Consider the following 21463-nt stretch of genomic DNA (forward strand, 5'->3'; position numbering starts at 1 on the left):
GTCCTGTTTCCTGTTAGTGTCTGTGTCTTTTACTCCATCCAGGCATGTGCTGTTCCCCAGTAATCTCCGGAGAATCTGTTGTTCCCCACACCGTCCAACCCTCTCTAGCCCTGCCCAGCAGATTCGTACAAACATGCTGCCTGAGGAGTCTGCAGAAGGTGTCACAGCCACACATTGAACGGACTGGGCCGAGGGAAGCCCCAGTCCACAGCGTGTGCTTGGCACACCCAGCACATTGCCCATGTCCAGTTGTGCTTTGTGTCTTCTCTGTGATGTCCACGTCCTGTCTAATCTGTGCCTTTAGAGAGTGTTATAGTGTTTGTGTCTTTCTGACTTTCCCAGCCCTTCCCACCAAGTTCACAAACGGTCTGAGGAAGGAGGAGGCCACAGAAGGGGCCACGGCCACACTGCGCTGCGAGCTGAGCAAGGCAGCCCCTGTGGAGTGGAGGAAGGGGCCTGAGACCCTCAGAGCTGGAGACAGAGTGAGCCTGAGGCAGGATGGAGCTGTGTGTGAGCTGGAGATCCGTGGCCTGACCGTGGAGGATGCTGGGGAGTACTCATGTGTGTGCGGGCAGGAGAAGACATCAGCCACGCTCACCGTCAGGGGTAAAGACCACATGTGACCACGTGGACTGGCATTTGGTGGCTGCCCATCACCTCCCTGCTCTCAGTTTCCTTTTCTACCCTGCTCTCTCACTATCCTGTTCCTTTTCCTTCCATAATTCTTTTTTTTTTTCAAAGTCCCCCTTGGTTTTTTTTTTTTAACACCTTTAGTGGACTATAATTGCTTTGCAATGCGTGTTAGTTTCTGCTTTATAACAAAGTGAATTAGTTATACATATACATATGTTCCAATATCTCTTCCCTCTTGTGTCTTCCTCCTTCCCACCCTCCCTATCCCACCCCTCTAGGTGGTCACAAAGCACCAAGCTGATCTCCCTGTGCTATGCGGCTGCTTCCCACTAGCTATCTATTTTTCCATAATTCTTTTATTGTGCCTGTCACGTTCCCTGTCTGTTGTGTGACACAAGTACAGGTTGGACCTTTAAATGTCACAGTCCACAGTGTGTACTGGGCACACCCATCAGGGGATCTGTGTCCAGTTGGTTTTTGTGTCCTGTATGTACTGTGCATGTCCTGATTCTTCTGTGTGTTCAGAGAGGGTGATAGTGTTTGTGTGTTTCTGACCATCTCCAGGCCTGCCTGCCAAGTTCACAAAGGGTCTGAGGAAGGAAGAGGCCATGGAAGGGGCCACGGCCATGATGCGCTGTGAGCTGAGCAAGGCAGCCCCCGTGGAGTGGATGAAGGGGCCTGAGAACCTCAGAGCCAGGGGCAGAGTGAGCCTGAGGCAGGACGGGGCCGTGTGTGAGCTGGAGATCCGTGACCTAGTTGTGGCAGATGCCGGGGAGTACTCATGTGTGTGTGGTCAGGAGAAAACCTCATCCACACTCACTGTCAGGGGTAAAGACCCATGTGGCCAAGCAGAGCTGTGTTTTGTTGTCCAATTATTGACTTCATGGCATCACCCTGAACTTATCCTCCTTACCCTCCTCGTTTCAGTGCCACCCTCTTCCCATAACTCCACAGAATTCCTTCCTCCTTCTGGGCTGTTGTGTGAACCACGAGCAACCAACATCTGAGCTACTTTCCACCCCTCATGTCACTGCACGTTCTGTCCTGTTTCCTGTTAGTGTCTGTGTCTTTTACTCCATCCAGGCATGTGCTGTTCCCCAGTATTCTCCGGAGAATCTGATGTTCTCCACACCGTCCTACCCTCTCCAGCCCTGCCCAGCAGATTCGTACAAACATGCTGCCTGAGGAGTCTGCAGAAGGTGTCACAGCCACACATTGAACGGACTGGGCCGAGGGAAGCCCCAGTCCACAGCGTGTGCTTGGCACACCCAGCACATTGCCCATGTCCAGTTGTGCTTTGTGTCTTCTCTGTGATGTCCACGTCCTGTCTAATCTGTGCCTTTAGAGAGTGTTATAGTGTTTGTGTCTTTCTGACTTTCCCAGCCCTTCCCACCAAGTTCACAAACGGTCTGAGGAAGGAGGAGGCCACAGAAGGGGCCACGGCCACACTGCGCTGCGAGCTGAGCAAGGCAGCCCCTGTGGAGTGGAGGAAGGGGCCTGAGACCCTCAGAGCTGGAGACAGAGTGAGCCTGAGGCAGGATGGAGCTGTGTGTGAGCTGGAGATCCGTGGCCTGACCGTGGAGGATGCTGGGGAGTACTCGTGTGTGTGCGGGCAGGAGAGGACATCAGCCACGCTCACCGTCAGGGGTAAAGACCACATGTGACCACGTGGACTGGCATTTGGTGGCTGCCCATCACCACCTCTCTGCTCTCAGTTTCCTTTTCTACTGTTGTGTCTCACTATCCTTTTCCTTCCATAATTCTTTTATTGTCCCTGTCATGGTCCCTGTCTGTTGTGTGGCACATGTACAGGTTGGACCTTTAAAAGTCATAGTCCACAGTGTGTGCTGGGCACACCCATCAGGTGGTCGGTGTCCAGTTGGGTTTTTTGTCCTCTATGTACTGTGCACGTCCTGATTCTTCTGTGTGTTCAGAGAGCGTGATAGTGTTTGTTTCTGACCATTTCCAGGCCTGCCTGCCAAGTTCACAAAGGGTCTGAGGAAGGAAGAGGCCACGGAAGGGGCCATGGTCATACTGCACTGTGAACTGAGCAAGGCAGCCCCCGTGGAGTGGAGGAAGGGGCCCGAGACCCTCAGAGCCGGGGACAGAGTGAGCCTGAGGCAGGACGGGGCCGTATGTGAGCTGGAGATTCGTGGCCTGGTTATGGCGGATGCCGGGGAGTACGCTTGTGTGTGCGGGCAGGAGAGGACCTCTGCCACGCTGACCATTAGGGGTAAAGATGGCCCTGTGGACTTACTTGGGAGCCTGTACTTGTGCCCTTGTCTCTTGTGCCCACACTGGCCCCCCATGAGTGCTTGCCTCCTCTGTGCCATGTGCAGTTTCTTTATGTCACCCTTGTGCTCCCCCGTTAGAGCTCTGTTCAGTGTCCTTTGTGTCTGCGTACTGATCTCCAGCTAAATGACCTCACATGGCTTACGCTTGCCGTAGGGAAAGAACTCCCACCTTATTCCCCTCCCTCCACCCGTCATAATGCAGTCAACTTTCTCCTTATACCCCAAAGCCTCTAGTCAGGATCTGACAGTCAAGGCCCTGCCCTAGGGGTCCAAGGAGATCCACCTGCCCCCACCTTGATGACCTGGAGGGATACAGGCCTGTCTGTGGGCTTCCTGGGTGGAGATCAGCATGAGAATAGTCTGGGTCAGATCCAGAGCTCCTCTCATAGCCCCCAGTTCAGTCCCTCCTTCCCCTTAGAGTGGACCCAGGCCCATGACTCCACTTCTACCCACAGCCTTCAGGAGCCCGTGGCATTGGGTGCTTTGGGCAGGTCGGGCAGCTGGGGTGAAGCCACAGGCCACAACTGTCCTAGGCCCTGGGTGGGTCCGACTGGGTTTTGGGGTACCAGTCTCCTGGCTGGGTGTCTGGGCAGCAGCCTTGGGGCTGACCTTCTCTCTCCCCTCCACCCCTGACCCCCACCCCACAGCCCCACAAGTGGTATTCAGGAAGCCACTGCAGAGCCTGCAGGCTGAGGAGGGCACCTCAGCCAGCCTGCGGTGTGAGCTGTCTGAGCCTAGCGCCGCTGTGGTCTGGAGTAAGGGTGGCCTGGAGCTGCAGGCTGACGAGCGCTGGGAGCCACAGCAGCGGGGCCACGTGGCGGAGCTGGTGTTTCGGGACTTGCGCCGGGAGGACACTGGAGAATACACCTGCACCTGCGGCTCCCAGGCCACCAGCGCCACCCTCACCGTCACAGGTGGGCCCCGAGGCTGGCCCCACGTACTGTGGGAGATTGTCAGGGCCGCACCTCCACCCTGGAGGTGACATGGGCTCGCGCGTGCAACGCGGGGCAGACCTGGCCTGAAGCTCTTCCCCCCCCGCTACCCCTCCGCCTTAGCTGCGCGCCTTTGGGCCCCGCTGCCCTCATAGCTGCTCCTGCACCTGCCCTCATATTCTCCCTCACCCCTGTAGTTGCACCCGTGAGGTTCCTTCGGGAGCTGCAGGCCCAGGAGGTCGACGAGGGTGCAACGGCACACCTGCGCTGTGAACTGAGCCGGGCAGGTGCCAGCGTGGAGTGGCGCAAGGGCTACCTGCAGCTCTTCCCCTGTGCCAAGTACCAGATGGTGCTGGAGGGCACAGCCGCTGAGCTGCTGGTGCACGGTGCTGAGCAAGAGGATGCCGGCCCCTACACCTGCGACACAGGCCACGCACAGAGCACTGCCAGCCTCTCTGTCCGCGGTGAGCCTCCCAGGGCCCCTGCCCTCCCCAGGCCCCTCAGCCCCCATGGAGCTGGCAGGCGCCTTGAGGAGCAGTCCTAAGAGCCCCTCCCTGACCCCCCAGCCCCTAGGCCCACGTTTAAGACGGAGCTGCAGAGTGCAGAGCAGGAGGCGGGTGGTGTGGCCCGGCTGTGCTGCCAGCTGAATGACTCAGAGCCTGGGGCCCCCGTGCTGTGGCTCAAGGAGGGTGTGGAACTGCAAGGGAGTCCCAAGTATGAGATGCGACGCAAGGGGGCCACGTGTGAGCTGCTGATCCACGGACTCGAGGCCAAGGACACGGGCGAGTACACCTGCATGGTGGGCAGCCAGAAAACCTTGGCCTCCCTCACAGTCAAAGGTGAGCCCTCCCTGCCACACCCACTCCCCATATAGCTGCCCTGGGGGCACACCTGGCCCATCCCGGTACCCACTCTTGCCGGGTGCTGTTCTGGGGCGGCTGTAAGACCCCTGGGTTTGCAAGCTTTCTCTGCACCACTCTGGAGCTGGTGCCCCTAGAAAAGAGCGTCGACGGTGAGGAAACCGTAGCCCTAAACACTGCCCTGCCTCCCGCCCCTGCCAGCAGGTGGGGCAGCCTGGCCTGGGCCACCCTCTGTGAGCTCCTGCCTCCCTGGTGTCCCAGCCAGGGCAGGGCTGGCCACAGGTGGGGGAAGGAACAAAAGCAGCCCACCACCCCACAATCCCTTGCCCACTTCCTCCAGACAGAGGTGCCCCCAGCCCAAGCTCTGTCCCCAGTAGCTCAGTGTCATGGTAGGGAGCTGTGTTGTGAGCCAGCTGGGTGATGAATCTCACGTGGGGCAGATAGAGGCTGTGTGGCAGGAGAAGAGCATGAGAGTGCCTGGGAGGGCTTCCTGGAGGTGAGTTGGGGCGGGGGGCATGGGAGCTTGGCCCAGGTGCTCTGACCTGGCTGGTAAAGGCCCCCTTTGCCCACACTCCAGAGCCTGAGGTGACCATTGTGCGGGGCCTGGTTGACACCGAGGTGCAGGCCGACGGGGAAGCAGAGTTCAGCTGTGAAGTGTCGCGGGCTGAGTCCGTGGATGTGGAGTGGCGCCTCCAGGGCCTGCCACTGCAGAGCAGTGAGGTGACAGAAGTGGCCGTGCGGGGTGGCCGCACCCATACACTGCGGCTGAAGAGCGTGACTCCCGAGGATGCGGGCACTGTCTCCTTCCGCGTGGGCCTCCACACATCCTCTGCCGAACTCACGGTCACAGGTAGCAGGAGCTGGGCCTCACTGCTCACTGTGCTTGGGGCCAGAACACCCAGGTCCTCCTTGGGCCAGGCCCTGTCAAGGGACAGTGATAGATGACAAGCTTTCCTGCCTTTGAGGGTGGGGAACTGGTGGTGAATGAGTGATTCTGGGGTGACCCAAGATGTTGGGGTAGAGTGGTGCCCCGTGTGCTTGTCTTCGGGGATTGGGGCAGGGGTGCTGGGGGCAGACCCTGGGGACTGGGAGGTGCTCCTGATGGTGGGGGAGGGGCATCCCAGACACGGAGGCCGATGCCATGCCTCTACCCCACCCCCAACCCCTGCAGCCCCTGAGGTGACCATCCTGGAGCCCCTGCAGGATGTGCAGCTCAGCGAGGGCCAGGACGCCCACTTCCGGTGCCGACTGTCAAGGACCTTGGGCCAGGACGCCCACTGGGCCCTGGGAGGGGTGCCCCTGCAGGCCAACGAGATGAACGACATCACGGTGGAGCATGGCACACTCCACTTGCTCACCCTGCACAAGGTGGTGTTCCCCAGGCCTGCCTGTACCCTGCAATGCATCCAGGGGCCTTCCCACCCGCCAGGGGTGGGAGAGGGAAGGTTTCAACTCCAGTGGAAATGGGCTGGGGACTTGCAAAGTAGAGGTGGTTGAAATGGCACTGCTGGGCTGATGCCCCCATCTCTGCTTCCACAGGTGACCCCTGAAGATGCCGGAACCATCAGTTTCCAAGTGGGCTCATGTCGCTCAGAGGCCCAGCTGAAGGTCACAGGTGGGCAGCCCCCTCCTACACCCCGCCTTCCTGCTTGTAGGTGTCCATGTTTCCCTACTCAAGGAACTGTTGGCAGGTGGTAAGGCCAGAAACCTGAGCCTTCCAGCAGTGATCTTGCTGTGGGGTGACAGTTTTCCACTCTTGACCACTAAAGCCACTGGAGGTGGGCTAGTGAAGATCAGCCTGAGAAATTCTGGTGTATGTTGGGTCCTTGTGTGGGATCAATGCTGTGTGTAGGAGGGGAGATGGGGAGTCTGGCTGCTGGGGACCTGGGCCCTGAGATGGAGGCAGGGCCTTCTGGACTTGTACCCTCCATATAGCTACTCCTTGTGATGCAGGTTTGTGTGCTCTTGTCCACATTGACACACACTTGCATACCTGACAGGCTCCCAGATGTTGATACAATAGCACACCTGTGACACGTGAGTGGTTTGGGGCATAGTGTACCTGAGCCCAGACATGCAAATAGGATTTAAGGACCTTCAACTTGTTATACCTTGTCCCCAGAGTTAGTCATCTCTGGATACCTGGCCATGAGAGACCCTCCCTTGCTGTCCTACTCCTGGTTCTCATACTGGTCCTGTCCATCTACCATCCACTGGCCATCAACCCATCCACCATTTACCCATCCATCTATGCAGGCATGCATCCAGCCACCCCTCTATTCCATCCATCCTTCGATCCATCCGTCCATCCACTTATTCAGCATCCATCCATTCATCCACCATCCATCGTCCATCCATCCATCCACCCACCATTATCTACCATCAATACTTTTATCCATCCACCATCTATCCATCATTAATTCATCCATCTATCCATCCATCGAGCCACCATCTCCCCATGCATCTAGCATCTACCCATCTGTCCACCATCTATCCACCATCAATCATCCATCCATCCACCATCCATCCATCTAACCATCATTCTACTACCATCCATCCCTATGTCCATCCATTCATCCATCTGTCCACCATCTACCCATTCATCCACCTATCCATCCGTTTATCCATCTACCATTCAGCCATCCAGCCAGCCATCATTTATCCATTATCTGTCCATCCATCCACCATCCATTCACCCATCCATCCACTCACCCATCCATCCACTCATCCATCCACTGTCTGTCCATCATATATTTACTATCTACCTCGAGAGGGGCCATTTGCAGCTCTCCCCTCAGTGAGTCCCCAATCTGCTGGGGGAGTTGTACATGGAGACAGTGTGTCCTGAGTCTCAGGTGTCCCCACCCCGAGTCTTCACGTGGCCTGTGGGGCTGGGAAAGTCTCCAGAGTGCAGTGCCCTCAAGTTGAATGATGGGAAGGGGCAGTATCCTGTGTGTCCTGAGCAGAGTCAGGCCAGGAGGGGCCTCATGTATTCATCAGAGTGGGTGTCTGTGAGAGGCAGCATGGAGCTGGGTTGGGTCCTGCAGATCCCACTGAGGGAAGTGCCTTGGCCCCTCTCACCCCGGTGTCCCCAGTTGGGGCAAACTGGCTCATGTACAGACAGCAGCTATGGCTTCAGGCAGAGAGCCATGAGCATGAGCTTGTGCAGATGGGTGGTTGGTGGGAAACAGGGAAGCTTGGGAACTGTGCTGAAGATGGGAATGGGGAGCTGGTGGAGCAGGTTGGGGATACAGTTAGATATGCACTCTTGGGAGAACATGGAGGGGCTGGTGTGGGCCTGGGACTAGAGAGTTGATTGTGCATGCCTAGGAGGGACGTGGAGGGCTTCTGAGGGAGAGCCTGGCTGGGGCGGGTGTGCAGGCACAGAGCAGGCATCTTGGAAACCCCCTGGGCTCATGCCCTGCTGTGTGACAGATCAGGGGGAAATTGCCATTTTGCATTAGGGCCCCAGAATCTTAGGGCCAAAGGGACCTTAGGGGACATCTGGACAAATGGCCCTCTGGGGATGGGAGAAGCATCTGCTTCCACACTCCCAGGAAGGAAGGGTCACTTCCTGAGCAGACCCCCTCCGTCTCAGAGAGGTGGACCCCATGACCTCTCTTCTCTATCCCACACTGAACCCCATAAAGATGGCAGCCATGGGACTTGGGGCTTGTCAATTCTGCCTTCTGAAAAGGGTGAGATGCAGGTCACTGGTCTCCTTTGATGAAACCGAACATGTTCTGAAGGGGGCTGTGAGGTGCAGGGGGGCTGAGCTGGCTTTCCACAGGCTATGGGTGGTCTTCATGTATCATTTTGTGAGCAGGGGGTGCCAGCTGGCCTGGGTAGACTTCGAGACCCCGGCCCCAGGCTGCCTCCAGCATGGTGGACCTCAGGGTGGCCCCACAGACCCAGGGCACCCCCAGCTCCCCTCCTTTCGCCCTCTTGCACAGAGGCAGCACCGTGCCTGGTACGTGGCTTACAGAACGTGGACGTCTTTGCGGGGGAGGTGGCCACGTTCTCCTGTGAGGTGTCCCGTGCCGGTGGGCCGGAGGCCCACTGGTGGCTGGATGGGACCCTGCTGCAGGACGGCCCCCAGAGTGCCATCTCCGTGCGTGATGGGACCTTCCATTCTCTCACGCTCTCAGGCCTGGGGGTCGCTGACTCAGGCACCATCACCTTCCGTGCAGGGCCCTTGGTCTCCAGGGCCAAGTTGTTGGTCAAAGGTACCAGACGATGGAACCCTGCCCTATGCTGAAGCTTCTGCCCCTGCTGCCCCTGCACGCTTCCTGCGGGCTCCCAGGGTGGAGGTTCAGGGACTGGCCTCCAGCACGCAGACTGGGCGTCTCTCTGTGTGTACCGTGAGTGCGCACTGTGGGCAGGCTGCAGTCCCACCTGCGGGATGAGAAAGAAGGCCGGACTCAGCAGTGAAACTGGAGGCCGACCCCATTCCCACCTGCTTATAGGGCCCTGGGCACGGCTGCCCACCTGGCCACCACTCTGCGGTTGCCCCTCCCTCAGTCACATACCCAGAGAGCAGCCTGGAGGTGAAGGCAGCTTTCCCAGCCCTGGGCATGGCCTGCACTGTCCTTGCTTGTAGCTGCTTCCTGTGCTGTTGGCTTGGTCAGGGTCTTGCGCCCTTACTGGGAAAGAGCTAGTCCTCGGGGAGGGTAGTGGGCTTCCAGGGAACCCCCTCAGCCGCCCTCCCAGTGGGGGCACTGGGAACCTCTGGCACAGCAGCCCAGTGTGGCTTCGACTGGCATATTTGTCAACTGGCCTCCTCCGTGCTCTTGCAGAATAAATGTGGACATTTGCCCAGGTCAGAGGGGCAAACCGTTTGTTAATAGGATTTCAGCAGATGGAGATGGGGTGGGAGCCCTGAGGGGGCGGGCGACAAGGCCCCTGGAGAAGGGATAAGTTGGGCTGGGGGTGCCAAGTGCCCATCGGAGCTGTGGAGCCCGAACGGGCCCAAGGGATTTCAGGAGTGGTTGTTGTGTCCTACTGGGGCAACATACGCCCTGGGCTAGAGGAAGTGAGGGCTCGGGGGAAACAGTGGTTAGGAGAGGCCCAGTGGATGGAGACTGAGCCAACAGTCTGCTGTGGGCGGGGGTGTATGGGGGCAAGGTTTGCCCCACGTGGAGGGCCCTGGGTCACCGGGGTGAGTCCCCCTTCTACCACAGCCCTGCTTTTGCTTGCCTCCGAGTCGCTGATGCTGACTGCAGAGGGTGGGTGGGCCGCAGTCACACTGCTCCAGCTGACGCGTGCCTGGCCTGTCGGCCGACAGATCCCACAGTGGAAGTGGTCAGTGCCATGCAGGACCTGGCAGTGGAGGAGGGTGGCCCGGCTGAACTCCTCTGCCAGTACTCACGGCCCGTGCAGGCCACGTGGACGAAGGACGAGCAGGAGGTGTGCGCTGATGGGCGCCGTGTCATCATAGAGCAGGACTGGACCGTGGCCAGGCTGTCCTTCAGGCCGGCCTTGCCCTGCGACAGCGGCATCTATACTTGTGAGGCCGCGGGCACCCGCGTGGTGGCCCTGCTGCAAGTGCAAGGTGAGGCCGTCTGGCGGGCAGCCCCAGGCCCAGCACAGCCATGGTGCTGCTCACGTGGAGCCATAATGGTGAAATGGCAGGCAGGGACAGCGTGCTGGAAAGATGGGACCCCAGTAAGCAGATCCTAGGCTCTGAGCCTACCCACCCAGACCCCTTCTCCTCCCCAGGCAGCCTGACAGGACAGCACAGCTAGAAAACACAAGGGCAGAGGCTGCTTGAAGAATCTGTATCCAGCTCAGCCTGTCGGGGACGGGTGGAGGTAGAGGCAGGCAGGGAGGCAGCCTCCAGGCAAGCAGGTGGGTGGGCAGGCCTGGGGCCTGTATGGCCATAGACGGGGGCTGTGTCCTAGAGCAGAGGAGGGCCACTGGCTGAGCTCCACGAATACTGAGCTCAGACCCCAGCTCTGCCCCTTCCCGGGCTGGTCACTCAGAGGATGCCCTGAGCCCCACTTCCCTATCGGCAACACAGCCAGGATACCCTATGGGGGGCCAAGGAGGGGAGACAATAGGCTGCAGCTCTGCAGGGGTGGAGGTGCCATTTGGCTGAAGCCACTCTCTATTTGGGAAAACCTGAAACGTTCCCAGTGCTGAGTGAGCTGGCAGCTGTCAGGCAGTTGTCAGGGGGCCATCCAAGCTGGGAAGAGCAGGTGGGACCTGGTCTGGGCCACTGGCCGCCTGAGGTCGCTCACACCCCATTCACACACTAGTTCAATAGCTTAAGTTTTTAAACACTTTTTTTTTGCCCCCTGGGGGCACAGCAGTGAACAGACAAAACTCTTTCCCTTCAGGGGGTGACATTCCTGTGGGAGCTGAAGGACAATGTGAGAAGAGCTGTGGGGAGGGGCTGCAGTGTGGACCTGGGCCTGAAGGAGGCAGGGGGGTGGGGGCTTGTGGACATCTGGGGCAGAGCCTTCAGGCCTCAGGCAGGGAGTAGAGAACAAAATGCAGAGAAGCAGGAGATGTGGCAGGAGGGAGGCCTCAGGGGCTCACCACTGCTGCTTTAATATCTGGGCTTTTGTAGAAATAAAGCAGCCTTGATCCTTGGATAGCAGCTAAGGAGGGTGAACTCCAGTGCTGATTGCAGGCCCAGCCTTCTCCCTGTCCCCGACCCATCTCATCGCGGCCAAGAGCAGCTGCAGCCCTGATGGGGCTGGTCGCAGCCGTCCAAGCACAGAGGAGATGTGGGATGCACTCCTAGGTCCCCGTTGGTTCTGTCAGTTCTGACCTAGGGAGGAAAGGAGCCAGGGTTATGGGGGGGAGTCTGGTCTGTGATGTGAGCAGACCAGGGCCAGGAGGGTGGCAAGGAGAGGGATGTGGATGGGCCCCGTGGGTCCTCTGCTCTGAGATGCCCTCCCCTCTTAACTCCTCGGGGACCCCTGTCCAGAGTGGGCACCCCTGCCTGAGGGGTGTGTGGACTCTGTGGACGAGCTAGGAGGGAGCATCAGGGCTTTGTGCTGGTTCCATTCGGGGTGCATATCCCAGACAGCAGCTGGGGCTGTGGACCTGGAGCTTCGGCCAGGCTGCCACCCCCTCGGTGACCGCAGTGGCTCCTTGCTGTCGTGTGGGTCAAGGCCAGACCTCCCCAGCATCCTGTACAGCCTTGGGTGATGTGGTGCTCCTTTCCTGCCTGCCCTTACCCCTGCCTATTGCCCCCCACCTTGTTTTACATCCTTCACCCCACTGACCTGGCTCCCTGCTGCCCCCCTGCCACAAATCCCTTTTCAGTCCCATCATGGTGTCCCCTCTTATTTCTTCCCTTGCCTGGACACCTCCCCTACCCATCCTCAGAGATCCACCTCATTCAGGAAGCCCCCGTGGACTTTGAAGCCCACTGGATCACCTTGGGTGCAGGTGGCCTGTCATGGGAATTGACTCTTGGAGGTGGCAAGCCCTTGGGGACCAGGCATTGAGCTGGATCTGGGGCTTGGCATGCCCAGGCCTGACATCATGGCTTCCATGAAAAATGCATAGCTGCTTATTACTGACCCCTGGGCTGTATGTACAAGAGAATTAGGTCAGGCTGAAAATTAGGGCAGAGGTCTGTCTGGTCTGAGTGAGTGAGGGGAGAGCCCAACAGGTCTGCCAGCCTGGCTTGGGGAGGAAAGGAATGGAACACTTCTCCAGAGCCCCATGCTGCAGCAAAGCTGAGAGGCATAAACCTCCGTCTGGGTTTGAGCCCGGCTGTGGCCGCCAGTGAATTTTCAATCTGTGAACATTCGTGAGGCTTCTTATGTGTGAGGTGGGGAGGACCCTCCTTCCCAGCCGCAGGTCTGGTGATGGCATGGGGATGGGCAGGGCCTCGGGAAGTCCCTGTGTGGCTACTTCCGGTGGACACCCAGACGCCCCCCCCCCGCCCCACCTGGCTGCATTCTCTTAGGCCCTTTGTCCTGAGGGAGGCTCTTCCACGTGACTCTTGGGGGTGCTGGGCTGGAGAAGCCCTGAGAATGCCCTGAGCCACCTTCTTTCGGCAGCCAAGAACACTGTGGTGAGAGGCCTGGAAAACGTGGAGGCGCCTGAGGGCGGTGAGGCGCTGTTCGAGTGCCTCTTGTCCCAGCCGGAGGTGGCCGCCCACACCTGGCTGCTGGATGATGAGCCGGTGCGCACCTCTGAGAACGCCGAGGTGGTCTACTTCGAGAACGGCCTGCGGCACCTGCTCCTGCTGAAAAACCTGCGGCCTCGAGACAGCTGCCGGGTGACCTTCCTGGCGGGGGACGTGGTGACATCTGCGTTCCTCACAGTCCGGGGTTAGAGTTGTGGGGTCGGGAGGGTGGGCTGGGTCCAAGGGGGGAGGGTGGTTCTCTGCGATCCCTCCCACTGATATCCCACTGCAAGAGTGTGGGAGGGTGGGGATGTAGGGGGGCGGTCAGTCACTGAGACCCCTCCCACGGGATCACCCACTGCAGGGATGCTGGGGGTGGAGCTGGGACCACAGGCTGTGTGTGAGTCTCTCAGACCCGTCCTACCAAATACCACACGCTGCAGGGGGCGGGGGTGGGTGGACCAGGGCCACTGTGTGGGAACTTGGGGCTCTTCAACCTCTCCCACCAGATACCGGATACCTTACTGCTTGGGTGCAGGGGGAGGGGCTGAGGCCAGGGATGCTGGAGGCATGAGCCTCTCGGAACCCTCCCACGAGCACGAGATATCACACTGTGGGGTGCGAGGGGGGTGGGGTCCTAGGAGGGGGCATAGGTTACTGAGACCCCTCTCACTGGATATTTGGCCGTGGGTAGTAGGCCAGGGCTGGGGCAGCAGGGGGGTGTGGGTCTCGGAGACTCCTCCCACTGGGTACCCAGCTGCTTGGTCCGGGGTGGAGTGCGGGGTTGGGGGGGGGAAGCTGAGGCTTCTGGGAAGGGCATCGATTTCTGAGACTTGCCCACAGGAGCATGGGGTGGTAGCCTTGGGGACGTTGATCTCTGAGGCCACTCCCACCTGAGGCTGGTGCCCTCCTCTTCTCGGGGGTGACGGGAGGGGGTGGCATGGGTGTCTCCGAGCCCCGGCCCGCCCCAGGCCGCCCCTTGGCCCCTGAGCTCACACTGCCACCCCGCCCCGCAGGCTGGCGCTTGGAGGTCTTGGAGGCACCCCGGGACGCAGCCGTGCTGGCCGGGGCGCGGGCCAGCTTCAGCTGCACGCTCAGCGAGACAGTGCCAGTGGGTGAGGCGACCTGGTACATAAACGGGGCCTCGGTACAGCCTGACGACGCGGACTGGACAGTCACCGCCGAAGGCAGCCACCACACCCTGCTGCTGCGCCGGGCCCGGCTGCACCACGCCGGCGAGGTCACCTTCGCCGCCCGTGATGCCGTGGCCTCTGCGAGGCTCACTGTGCTGGGTGGGTGGCCTGGGTCTGCCTGCTGCAGCTCGGGTCCAGGGCTCTCGGGGAGACAGGTCGGGGAGCACGAGGTTTCAGCTTCAGAGGCTGCTGGGGGCTCTCTGTGGCCCCCCACGCTCGGTGGCCTCTGGGCACACAGTCTTCCTGTGACTCAAACGCATCATCCTCGCCCCTTCAGAAAGGCCGGGCTGTAGGGCACAGCTGCTCACAGGACTCTGAGGGGTGGACCGTACTGTGCCCCACCAGCAGACCCCAGGGTGGGCGGGGCTGCGGGTGCTGACTGCCAGCCGCTGCACTGACCTTGTGCCTCCTGCCCGCCCCCCAGGCCTCCCCGACCCCCCAGAGGACGCCGAGGTGGTGGGGCGCAGTGGTAGTGCCGTGACACTGTCTTGGGCGGCTCCCACGAGTGACGGCGGAGGCGGTCTCTGTGGCTATCGGGTAGAGGTGAAGGCAGCGGCCACAGGAGAGTGGCAGCTGTGCCACGAGCTGGTGCCCGGGCCCGAGTGCCTGGTGGATGGCCTGGTCCCCGGGGAGACCTACCGCTTCCGTGTGGCCGCAGTGGGCGTAGCAGGCGCTGGGGAGCCTGTGTACCTGCCCCAGACAGTGAGGCTTGGTGAGTTGCTGCCATGGTCCTGGTTTATGAGGGTGGGGGTCCAGCCTGGACACCTCAAGGCCTCTCTAAGCTGGGGGTCCCTGCCCGCGTCCTTACTGACGCGTCCCTCCTGTTCCTGACTGCTTCTCCCAGCAGAGCCCCGGGAGCCCACGCCTGCACCCCCTGCCCCTGAGAGCCGGCAGGTGGCAGCTGGGGAGGACTTGTGTCTGGAGTGTGAGGTGGCCGAGGCTGGTGAGGTCATCTGGCTGAAGGGAACAGAGCGCATCCAGCCCAGTGGGCGCTTCCAGCTTCTCTGCCGGGGTCGGCGGCAGACGCTGTTGATTCGGGACTTCTCAGCGGAGGACCAGGGCGAGTATCGCTGTGCCCCTGCACGGGACCCTGTCTCTGTGGCGGCTGCTGCCTTCCAGGGTATGTCTCCCAGGGCCCAGCGTGCCCAGTGAAGGGAGGAGCCCTGGGATGTGGAGTAGGCCAGCGCTTTTGCTAACTGGTTCTCTCGGGGAACTGCAGGAGGTCCTCTTGAGGACACTGCCTCACACCAAGAAAGACTGAGGCCCGGGGTGGGGAGATGAACAGATCCCTGTGGCTCAGCCTCCTGTCAGAACCCACATCATTGGCATCTGAGATCACATCGCTCTCTGAGTGGGATCCTGGCCAATGCAGCCCTTGGTGCCCACTGCTGGTTCTTTAAAGCGTTGGATCCCTACACTCTGAGCCCCCTGCACTCTGAGCCCCCTGCACTCTGAACCCCCTACAGTCTGAGGCCCCTGCACCCTGAACCCCCTACACTCTGAACCCCCTGCACCTGCACTGACCCTGGCCTGGTGTTCCCTGTGGTCATCCCCTCCTGTGCAGGAGGAAGACTGAGGTCTGGGTTGCTCAGGGGATGCTGAGGCTTAGAGAGGGCCATTCAGAACCTCGAAAACCTTGTATACAGGGTGCATCAGAACTCTTGGGGGCCCAGGCAGGCAGCAGAGGCCTATAAGGGGAACCGTGGTCAGTAGCTAAGGCCGGCCTGGGGTTATGGCTCTGTCCCTGCCTGACTGACGCGTTTCCTGCCCTCCTCAGTGGTGCTGACCCCAGAATCTGGGGATGAGGTCCCCACACAGCCCAGCCTGCCCCCTGAGGCAGCCCAGGAAGGCGACCTGCATCTCCTGTGGGAGGCCCTGGCCCGGAAGCGCCGCATGAGCCGAGAGCCTACGCTGGACTCCATCAGCGAGCTGCCTGAGGAGGACGGACGCCCGCAGTGCCTGCGGCAGGAGGTAGAGCAGGAGGCTCCCGACCTCTCTGAGGACTCTTCCACGGCTGACGAGCTGGCACGCACTGGCGAGGCTGACCTCTCACACACCAGCTCTGACGACGAGTCCCGTGCGGGCACTCCTTCCCTGGTTACCTACCTCAAGAAGGCTGGGAGGGCCAGTGCCTCACCACTGACCAGCAAGGTGAGTCTCCAGCTTGGCCTACAAGGAGAGGCCTGGGTCTCTTAGATCTTTGCCACTCTGTCATTCATCCACACATCATCTCTCCACTCTTGTCCGTCGGTCCATCCACCATCCGTTTAGCCTTTCTTCCACCCACCCACCATCTGCCCATCTGTTGGTCATCCATCTACTCATCCAGCGACCATTCACCTACCCATCCATCCACCTGGCTGTTAAAACTTCTTTTCTGAAGAGCTGGAACCTATCTCTCCTTGGAATTTCTCACAACTCTGTCCTGCTCTGGGGAAAGCAGTTTTAGGGAGGGTGGGCTTGCTTTTCAGAAGCAACAGAAGCCATCAGGCATTTGGCCTCAGTGAAGGTAGTGCAGTTGACAGCAGGTAGCAGGCAGCAGGCATGCAGGAGCAAGGCGTGGAGCTGGGGCAGGAGACCTGGGCTCTGCTTCCCCCTGCCCTGTGTGTGTCCCTACACGATCCTTTCCCTGTCCCGGGCCTCAGGTGCCCCACCTTATCTGTGCACACAGGTTGAGGCCCCAGCCGCCCCTTCTGGGAAGCCACAAAAGCAGCAGGAGAAGCCAGCTTCAGTACCCCCACCACCAGGAGACCTGAGCGTTGGGGACTTGGGTGACCTATCCGTGGACAAGGCAGCAGTGAAGATCCAGGCTGCCTTCAAGGGTTATAAGGTCCGGAAGGAGATACAGCAGCAGGAGGGGCCCGTGTTCTGCCACACGTTTGGGGACACCGTGGCACAGGTGGGAGATGTCCTGCATCTGGAGTGTGTAGTGTCCAGCAAGACAGATGTGCGTGCCCACTGGCTGAAGGACGGTGAGCAGCTGACTGATGGCCGGCACCACCACATTGACCAGCTTGGGGATGGCACCTGCTCCCTGCTGGTCACTAGCCTGGGCCGGGCCGACGCTGGCCACTATACCTGTCAGGTGAGCAACAAGTTTGGCCGTGTGGCTCACAGTGCCTGTGTGGTGGTCAGTGGGATGGAGAGTGAGACCGAGAGTTCCTCCGGGAGTGAGCTGGATGACACCTTCCGCCGGGCCGCCCGGCGGCTGTACCGCCTGTTCCGCACCAAGGGCCCGGCAGAGGTTTCAGACGAGGAGATCTTCAGCGCTGACAAGGACAAGGCAGAGCCCGAGGAGCCTGGGGACTGGCAGACATACCGCGAAGATGAACAGTCCATCTGCATCCGCTTCGAGACGCTTGCCGAGGCCCGCCGGGCAGCCACCTGCTTCCGGGACATGTTTGGCACGCTGGACAACAGAGTGGACATCAGCCTGTCAGAGCAGGGGCTGCGTGGGGTGGAGATGCGCATTGGCAAGGTGGCCCCCACCCCTGCAGCGCCTCCGGAGCCAGTACTGGCCACAGAGGCAGGTGAGTCTACAAGCTGCCTGGGTCAGGGGTGAGGGGAGAGGAAGAGCGAAGGCAGCAGCAGTGACCAGGGTCAGCTGAAAACTCAAGGAGGTTTAGCTCAAGGGGCTTTAGCTTCTGGCTGTTCGCACATGCAGCCCACTGAGCTGGGAGGAGCCCTGACTCTGGGGTTAGACAGAGCTCAACTGAAATCCCCGCTCTGCCTGCCACTGATTAGCCTCTCGGAGCCTCAGAGTTCTGTTCTGTGAAATGGGTTCGGGAATACTGACACCCTAGAGTTTAGGGTTACTTTTTCCCCCGTGAGGGTTTCAGATATAATCTGTACAAGAGGCGGGGTTCCACATAGTCCAGCATGAACCCCATTTCCCACTCTAGCAACTAAAGTTCATTAAAAAGTCATTTCACTGTTTACTTGCATCTCCCTAGGAACAACAAAGGGAGTATCCTTAATAACCCACAGCATCGTTCCTCCTCTTTAATTCTGAGCTACTAGCGTGCTTCCAATCCCAGACAACCAACCTTGGTCTTCCCTTTACTTCCCCTTCTTCCCCGTTTCCTGTCTGCTATCTCTCTGGCCACATGGTAGCTTGGGAACCAGGCTAATGAAGAGAAGATTCTTCTAGAGCATGGGGAGGAGGGAAGAGCTCAGTTGGCAGAGACAGAATTCTGTTTAGCCGCCCATCCTGTGAGCGCTCATGTGAATGGGTGCCATGCAGATCACGCACATTGAACTGCTGGCAGCTGGGGCAACTTGGGGGAGCCTGAGGCTAACGTGTCTTATGCCCTGCCCGTCCCTCCCAGCCCCGGTGTTCCTGACTGAGCTACAGAATCAGGAGGTGCTGGATGGGTACCCCGTGAGCTTTGACTGTGTGGTGACAGGCCAGCCCGTGCCCAGTGTGCGCTGGTTCAAGGACGGAAGGGTGCTGGAGGAGAATGACCACTACATGATCAGTGAGGACCAGCAGGGCGGCCACCAGCTCATCATCACAGCTGTGGTGCCAGCAGACATGGGTGTCTACCGCTGCCTGGCTGAGAACAGCGTGGGTGTGTCCTCTACCAAAGCGGAGCTCCGCGTGGACCGTGAGTGCATGCTCGGGTTTGATGGGTCAGGGTGGGATCCTGGCTGGGAGAGGCAGTGCTGGAGACCATTGGCCTCAGGCCAGGCAGGATGTGGGGCTGGAATGTCTGTGGAGGATGGAGTGTTCTCTTGGAGCCCCCTTGAGAGGTGGCTGGGCTGGGGAGGAACCTGGAAAGGTTTGGAGGTACCCCATGGGCGCAGTGGGTGGTTAACGGCACGGTGGCACAATAAGAAATATATATTTGGTCTTTGTCCCTGATTCCTGGCGAGCCCTAGACAGCTTCAGTACAAATATATCCATCTGACTTCTGACAAAAATGCAAAAGCAAATGGAGTAAGGATAGAATCTCAGATTCAAGGATGGAATTTCAAATGATGCTGGAGTAATTTGAACACTCGTAGGCAAAAATATGAACTTTGACCTTATGTGAGAATTAACTCAAAATGGATTAAATACTTAAATGTAAAATATGAAGCTATAAAACTTTTAGAAAAAAGTAGGAGGAGATCCTCAGGACCTAGGGCTAGGAAAAGACTGCTTAGACTTGACCCATAAAAGGAAGAATTGGTAAACTGGACCTCCTCAGAGTTCAAACCTTTTGCTCTGAGAAAGACCAGGTGTTGAAGATGAAAAGCTATGGGCTGGGAGAAAATACCTGCAAATCACATATCTTATAAAGGACTAAAAATTATGTAAAGGAAAGCTCAAAATTAAACAATAAATTTTTTTTAAAAATCCACTTAGAATAGGAGCAAAAGACCTTTCCATACATTTCAAGGGAGAGGACATACAGAAGGCAAATAAGCACACGGAAGATGTGCCTGTTTTTATTTCCATTTCCCTGATGGGATCGCCCATGCATTGCTGGTGAGAGTGTAAAGTGGTGCAGCCACTCTGAAAAACAGTTTGCAGTTGCTCACAAAACTATGTAGCTACTGTATGATCTAACAATTGCCTTTTTTGGTGTTTATCCCAGAGAAATAAAAACTCAAATTCATAATAAAACCGGTGCCCAAATACTCATAGCAACTTTATGCCCAATAGCCAAAAACTGGTAATGACCCAACTGTCAAACTGTGGTATGGCTATTCTATGGAATACTACTTGGCAAGGAAAAGGAACAAATTATTAACATGTGCAACAATTATGATAAAATTTCATTTTATTGCATAAAGCTAAACAAACACACATATACTCAGTGGAGTTCGTGTGAAACTTGTGAAATCTGAACAAGATCGAGGGATCATAGCAATGTCACCTTTTATAGCTCTGAGACAAGTTAACATCGCTGGAAACTGGGTGAAGAGTAAATGGGATCTCTGTATTATCTCTTAGAACAGCATGAGAATCTATAATTCTCTCAACAAAAAGGAAAATAAAACTATTAAATATAACAAGTCTAGTATCTTAAATAAGACGAGATTTTCTATATTTACCTAAGTAGTTCCATTTCCAAGCTCTTTATTTTGCTGTGTAGGTCTAGATTTCTATCTCGTAACACTTTCTTTCTGCCTGAAGGACATCTTTTAGCAATTTTTGTAGTGTGGGTATATCTGAAAAATGTCTTTATTTTGCTTTTCTTTAGGATATTTTTGCTAGGACAGTTTTTTCCTTCCATACTTTAAAGATGTTGCTCCACCATCTATTAGCTTGCATTCTTTCCAATGAGAGATATGATGTCGTTCTTATCTTCGTTTCTCTGTACATAACTTACCTTTTCTACTGGGATTTAAAAGTTTTTAGATATTTGCACACCATAACATTCACCATTTAAAAATATATAGTTCAGTGGTTTTTAATATATTCACAAGGTTATGCTACCATCTAACCCCAGAACATTTTCATCATCCCAGAAAGAAACCCCATACCTATTGACTGTCACTCCCCATTCCCCCTCCCCCAGCCCCTGGCAACCACTAATCTGTTTTATGTCTGTGTGGGTTTGCCTATTCTGAATTTTCCATGTAAATGGAATTATACAATATGTGGCTTTTTATGTCTCGTTTCTATTACTGAGCTTGCTTTTTTTTTGTTTTTTTTTGCGATACGCGGGCCTCTCACTGTTGCGGCCTCTCCCGTTGCAGAGCACAGGCTCCGGATGTGCAGGCTCAGCGGCCGTGGGTCACGGGCCTAGCCGCTCCACGGCATGTGGGATCTTCCCAGACCAGGGCACGAACCCGTGTCCCCTGCATCGGCAGGCGGACTCTCAACCACTGCGCCACCAGGGAAGCCCTACTGAGCTTGTTTCCAAGGTCTATCCATGTAATAAATATCAGTGCTCCATTCCTTTTTATGGCTGAAAAATATTTCACTGTATATGGATGATTTATCCATTCATTGGATGATGTTTATCCATTGGTTTATGGCTACTATGAATAATGCTGCTATGAACATTCATGTGCAAGTTTTTGTGTGGACATATGTTTTCGTTTCTCTTGGATCTATACCTAGGAGTGGAATTGCTGGGTCAGGTGGTAAACTCTATGTTTAACTTTTAGAAGAACTGACAAACTCTTTTACACAGCGGCTGCACCATTTTACATTTCTGCCGGCAGTGTACAAAGGTTCCAATTTCCCTACATCTTTGCCAGCACTCGTTTTTGTTCATCTTTTCAATTATAGCCGTCCTAATGGATGTGAAGTGGTGTCTCATTGTGGTTTTGATTTGCATTTCCCTACTGACTAATGATATTGAGCATCTTTTCATGTGCTTATTGGCCATTTGTGTATCTTTTTTGGGAGAAATCCTTTGTCCATTTTAAAATTAGATTCTTTGTTTTTTAAATTTTGAGTTGTAAGAGTTTTTTGTATATTCTGGGTACTATCGATAGATCCTTATCAGGTATGTGATTTTCT

The 21463-nt window shown here is 57.2% G+C and overlaps 1 protein-coding gene across 1 annotated transcript in view; it reads left to right on the top strand.

Moving 5' to 3' along the window:
- The window catches only part of OBSCN (obscurin, cytoskeletal calmodulin and titin-interacting RhoGEF), a 145874-nt gene that overhangs the window by 88013 nt on the left and 36398 nt on the right, over nucleotides 1–21463 (top strand). The window contains exons 41-56 of the mRNA XM_065873477.1: nucleotides 343–606; nucleotides 2017–2280; nucleotides 2603–2866; nucleotides 3575–3841; nucleotides 4057–4323; nucleotides 4426–4698; nucleotides 5297–5569; nucleotides 5891–6087; nucleotides 6259–6334; nucleotides 12741–13013; nucleotides 13825–14100; nucleotides 14426–14713; nucleotides 14846–15121; nucleotides 15779–16152; nucleotides 16673–17531; nucleotides 18330–18608. Coding sequence (XP_065729549.1) covers nucleotides 343–606; nucleotides 2017–2280; nucleotides 2603–2866; nucleotides 3575–3841; nucleotides 4057–4323; nucleotides 4426–4698; nucleotides 5297–5569; nucleotides 5891–6087; nucleotides 6259–6334; nucleotides 12741–13013; nucleotides 13825–14100; nucleotides 14426–14713; nucleotides 14846–15121; nucleotides 15779–16152; nucleotides 16673–17531; nucleotides 18330–18608 — 4770 coding nt within the window. The remainder of the gene's footprint in view (nucleotides 1–342; nucleotides 607–2016; nucleotides 2281–2602; nucleotides 2867–3574; nucleotides 3842–4056; nucleotides 4324–4425; nucleotides 4699–5296; nucleotides 5570–5890; nucleotides 6088–6258; nucleotides 6335–12740; nucleotides 13014–13824; nucleotides 14101–14425; nucleotides 14714–14845; nucleotides 15122–15778; nucleotides 16153–16672; nucleotides 17532–18329; nucleotides 18609–21463) is intronic.

The sequence above is a fragment of the Phocoena phocoena genome, chromosome 3 (assembly GCF_963924675.1).
Source record: "Phocoena phocoena chromosome 3, mPhoPho1.1, whole genome shotgun sequence".
NCBI classification, from domain to species: domain Eukaryota; kingdom Metazoa; phylum Chordata; class Mammalia; order Artiodactyla; family Phocoenidae; genus Phocoena; species Phocoena phocoena.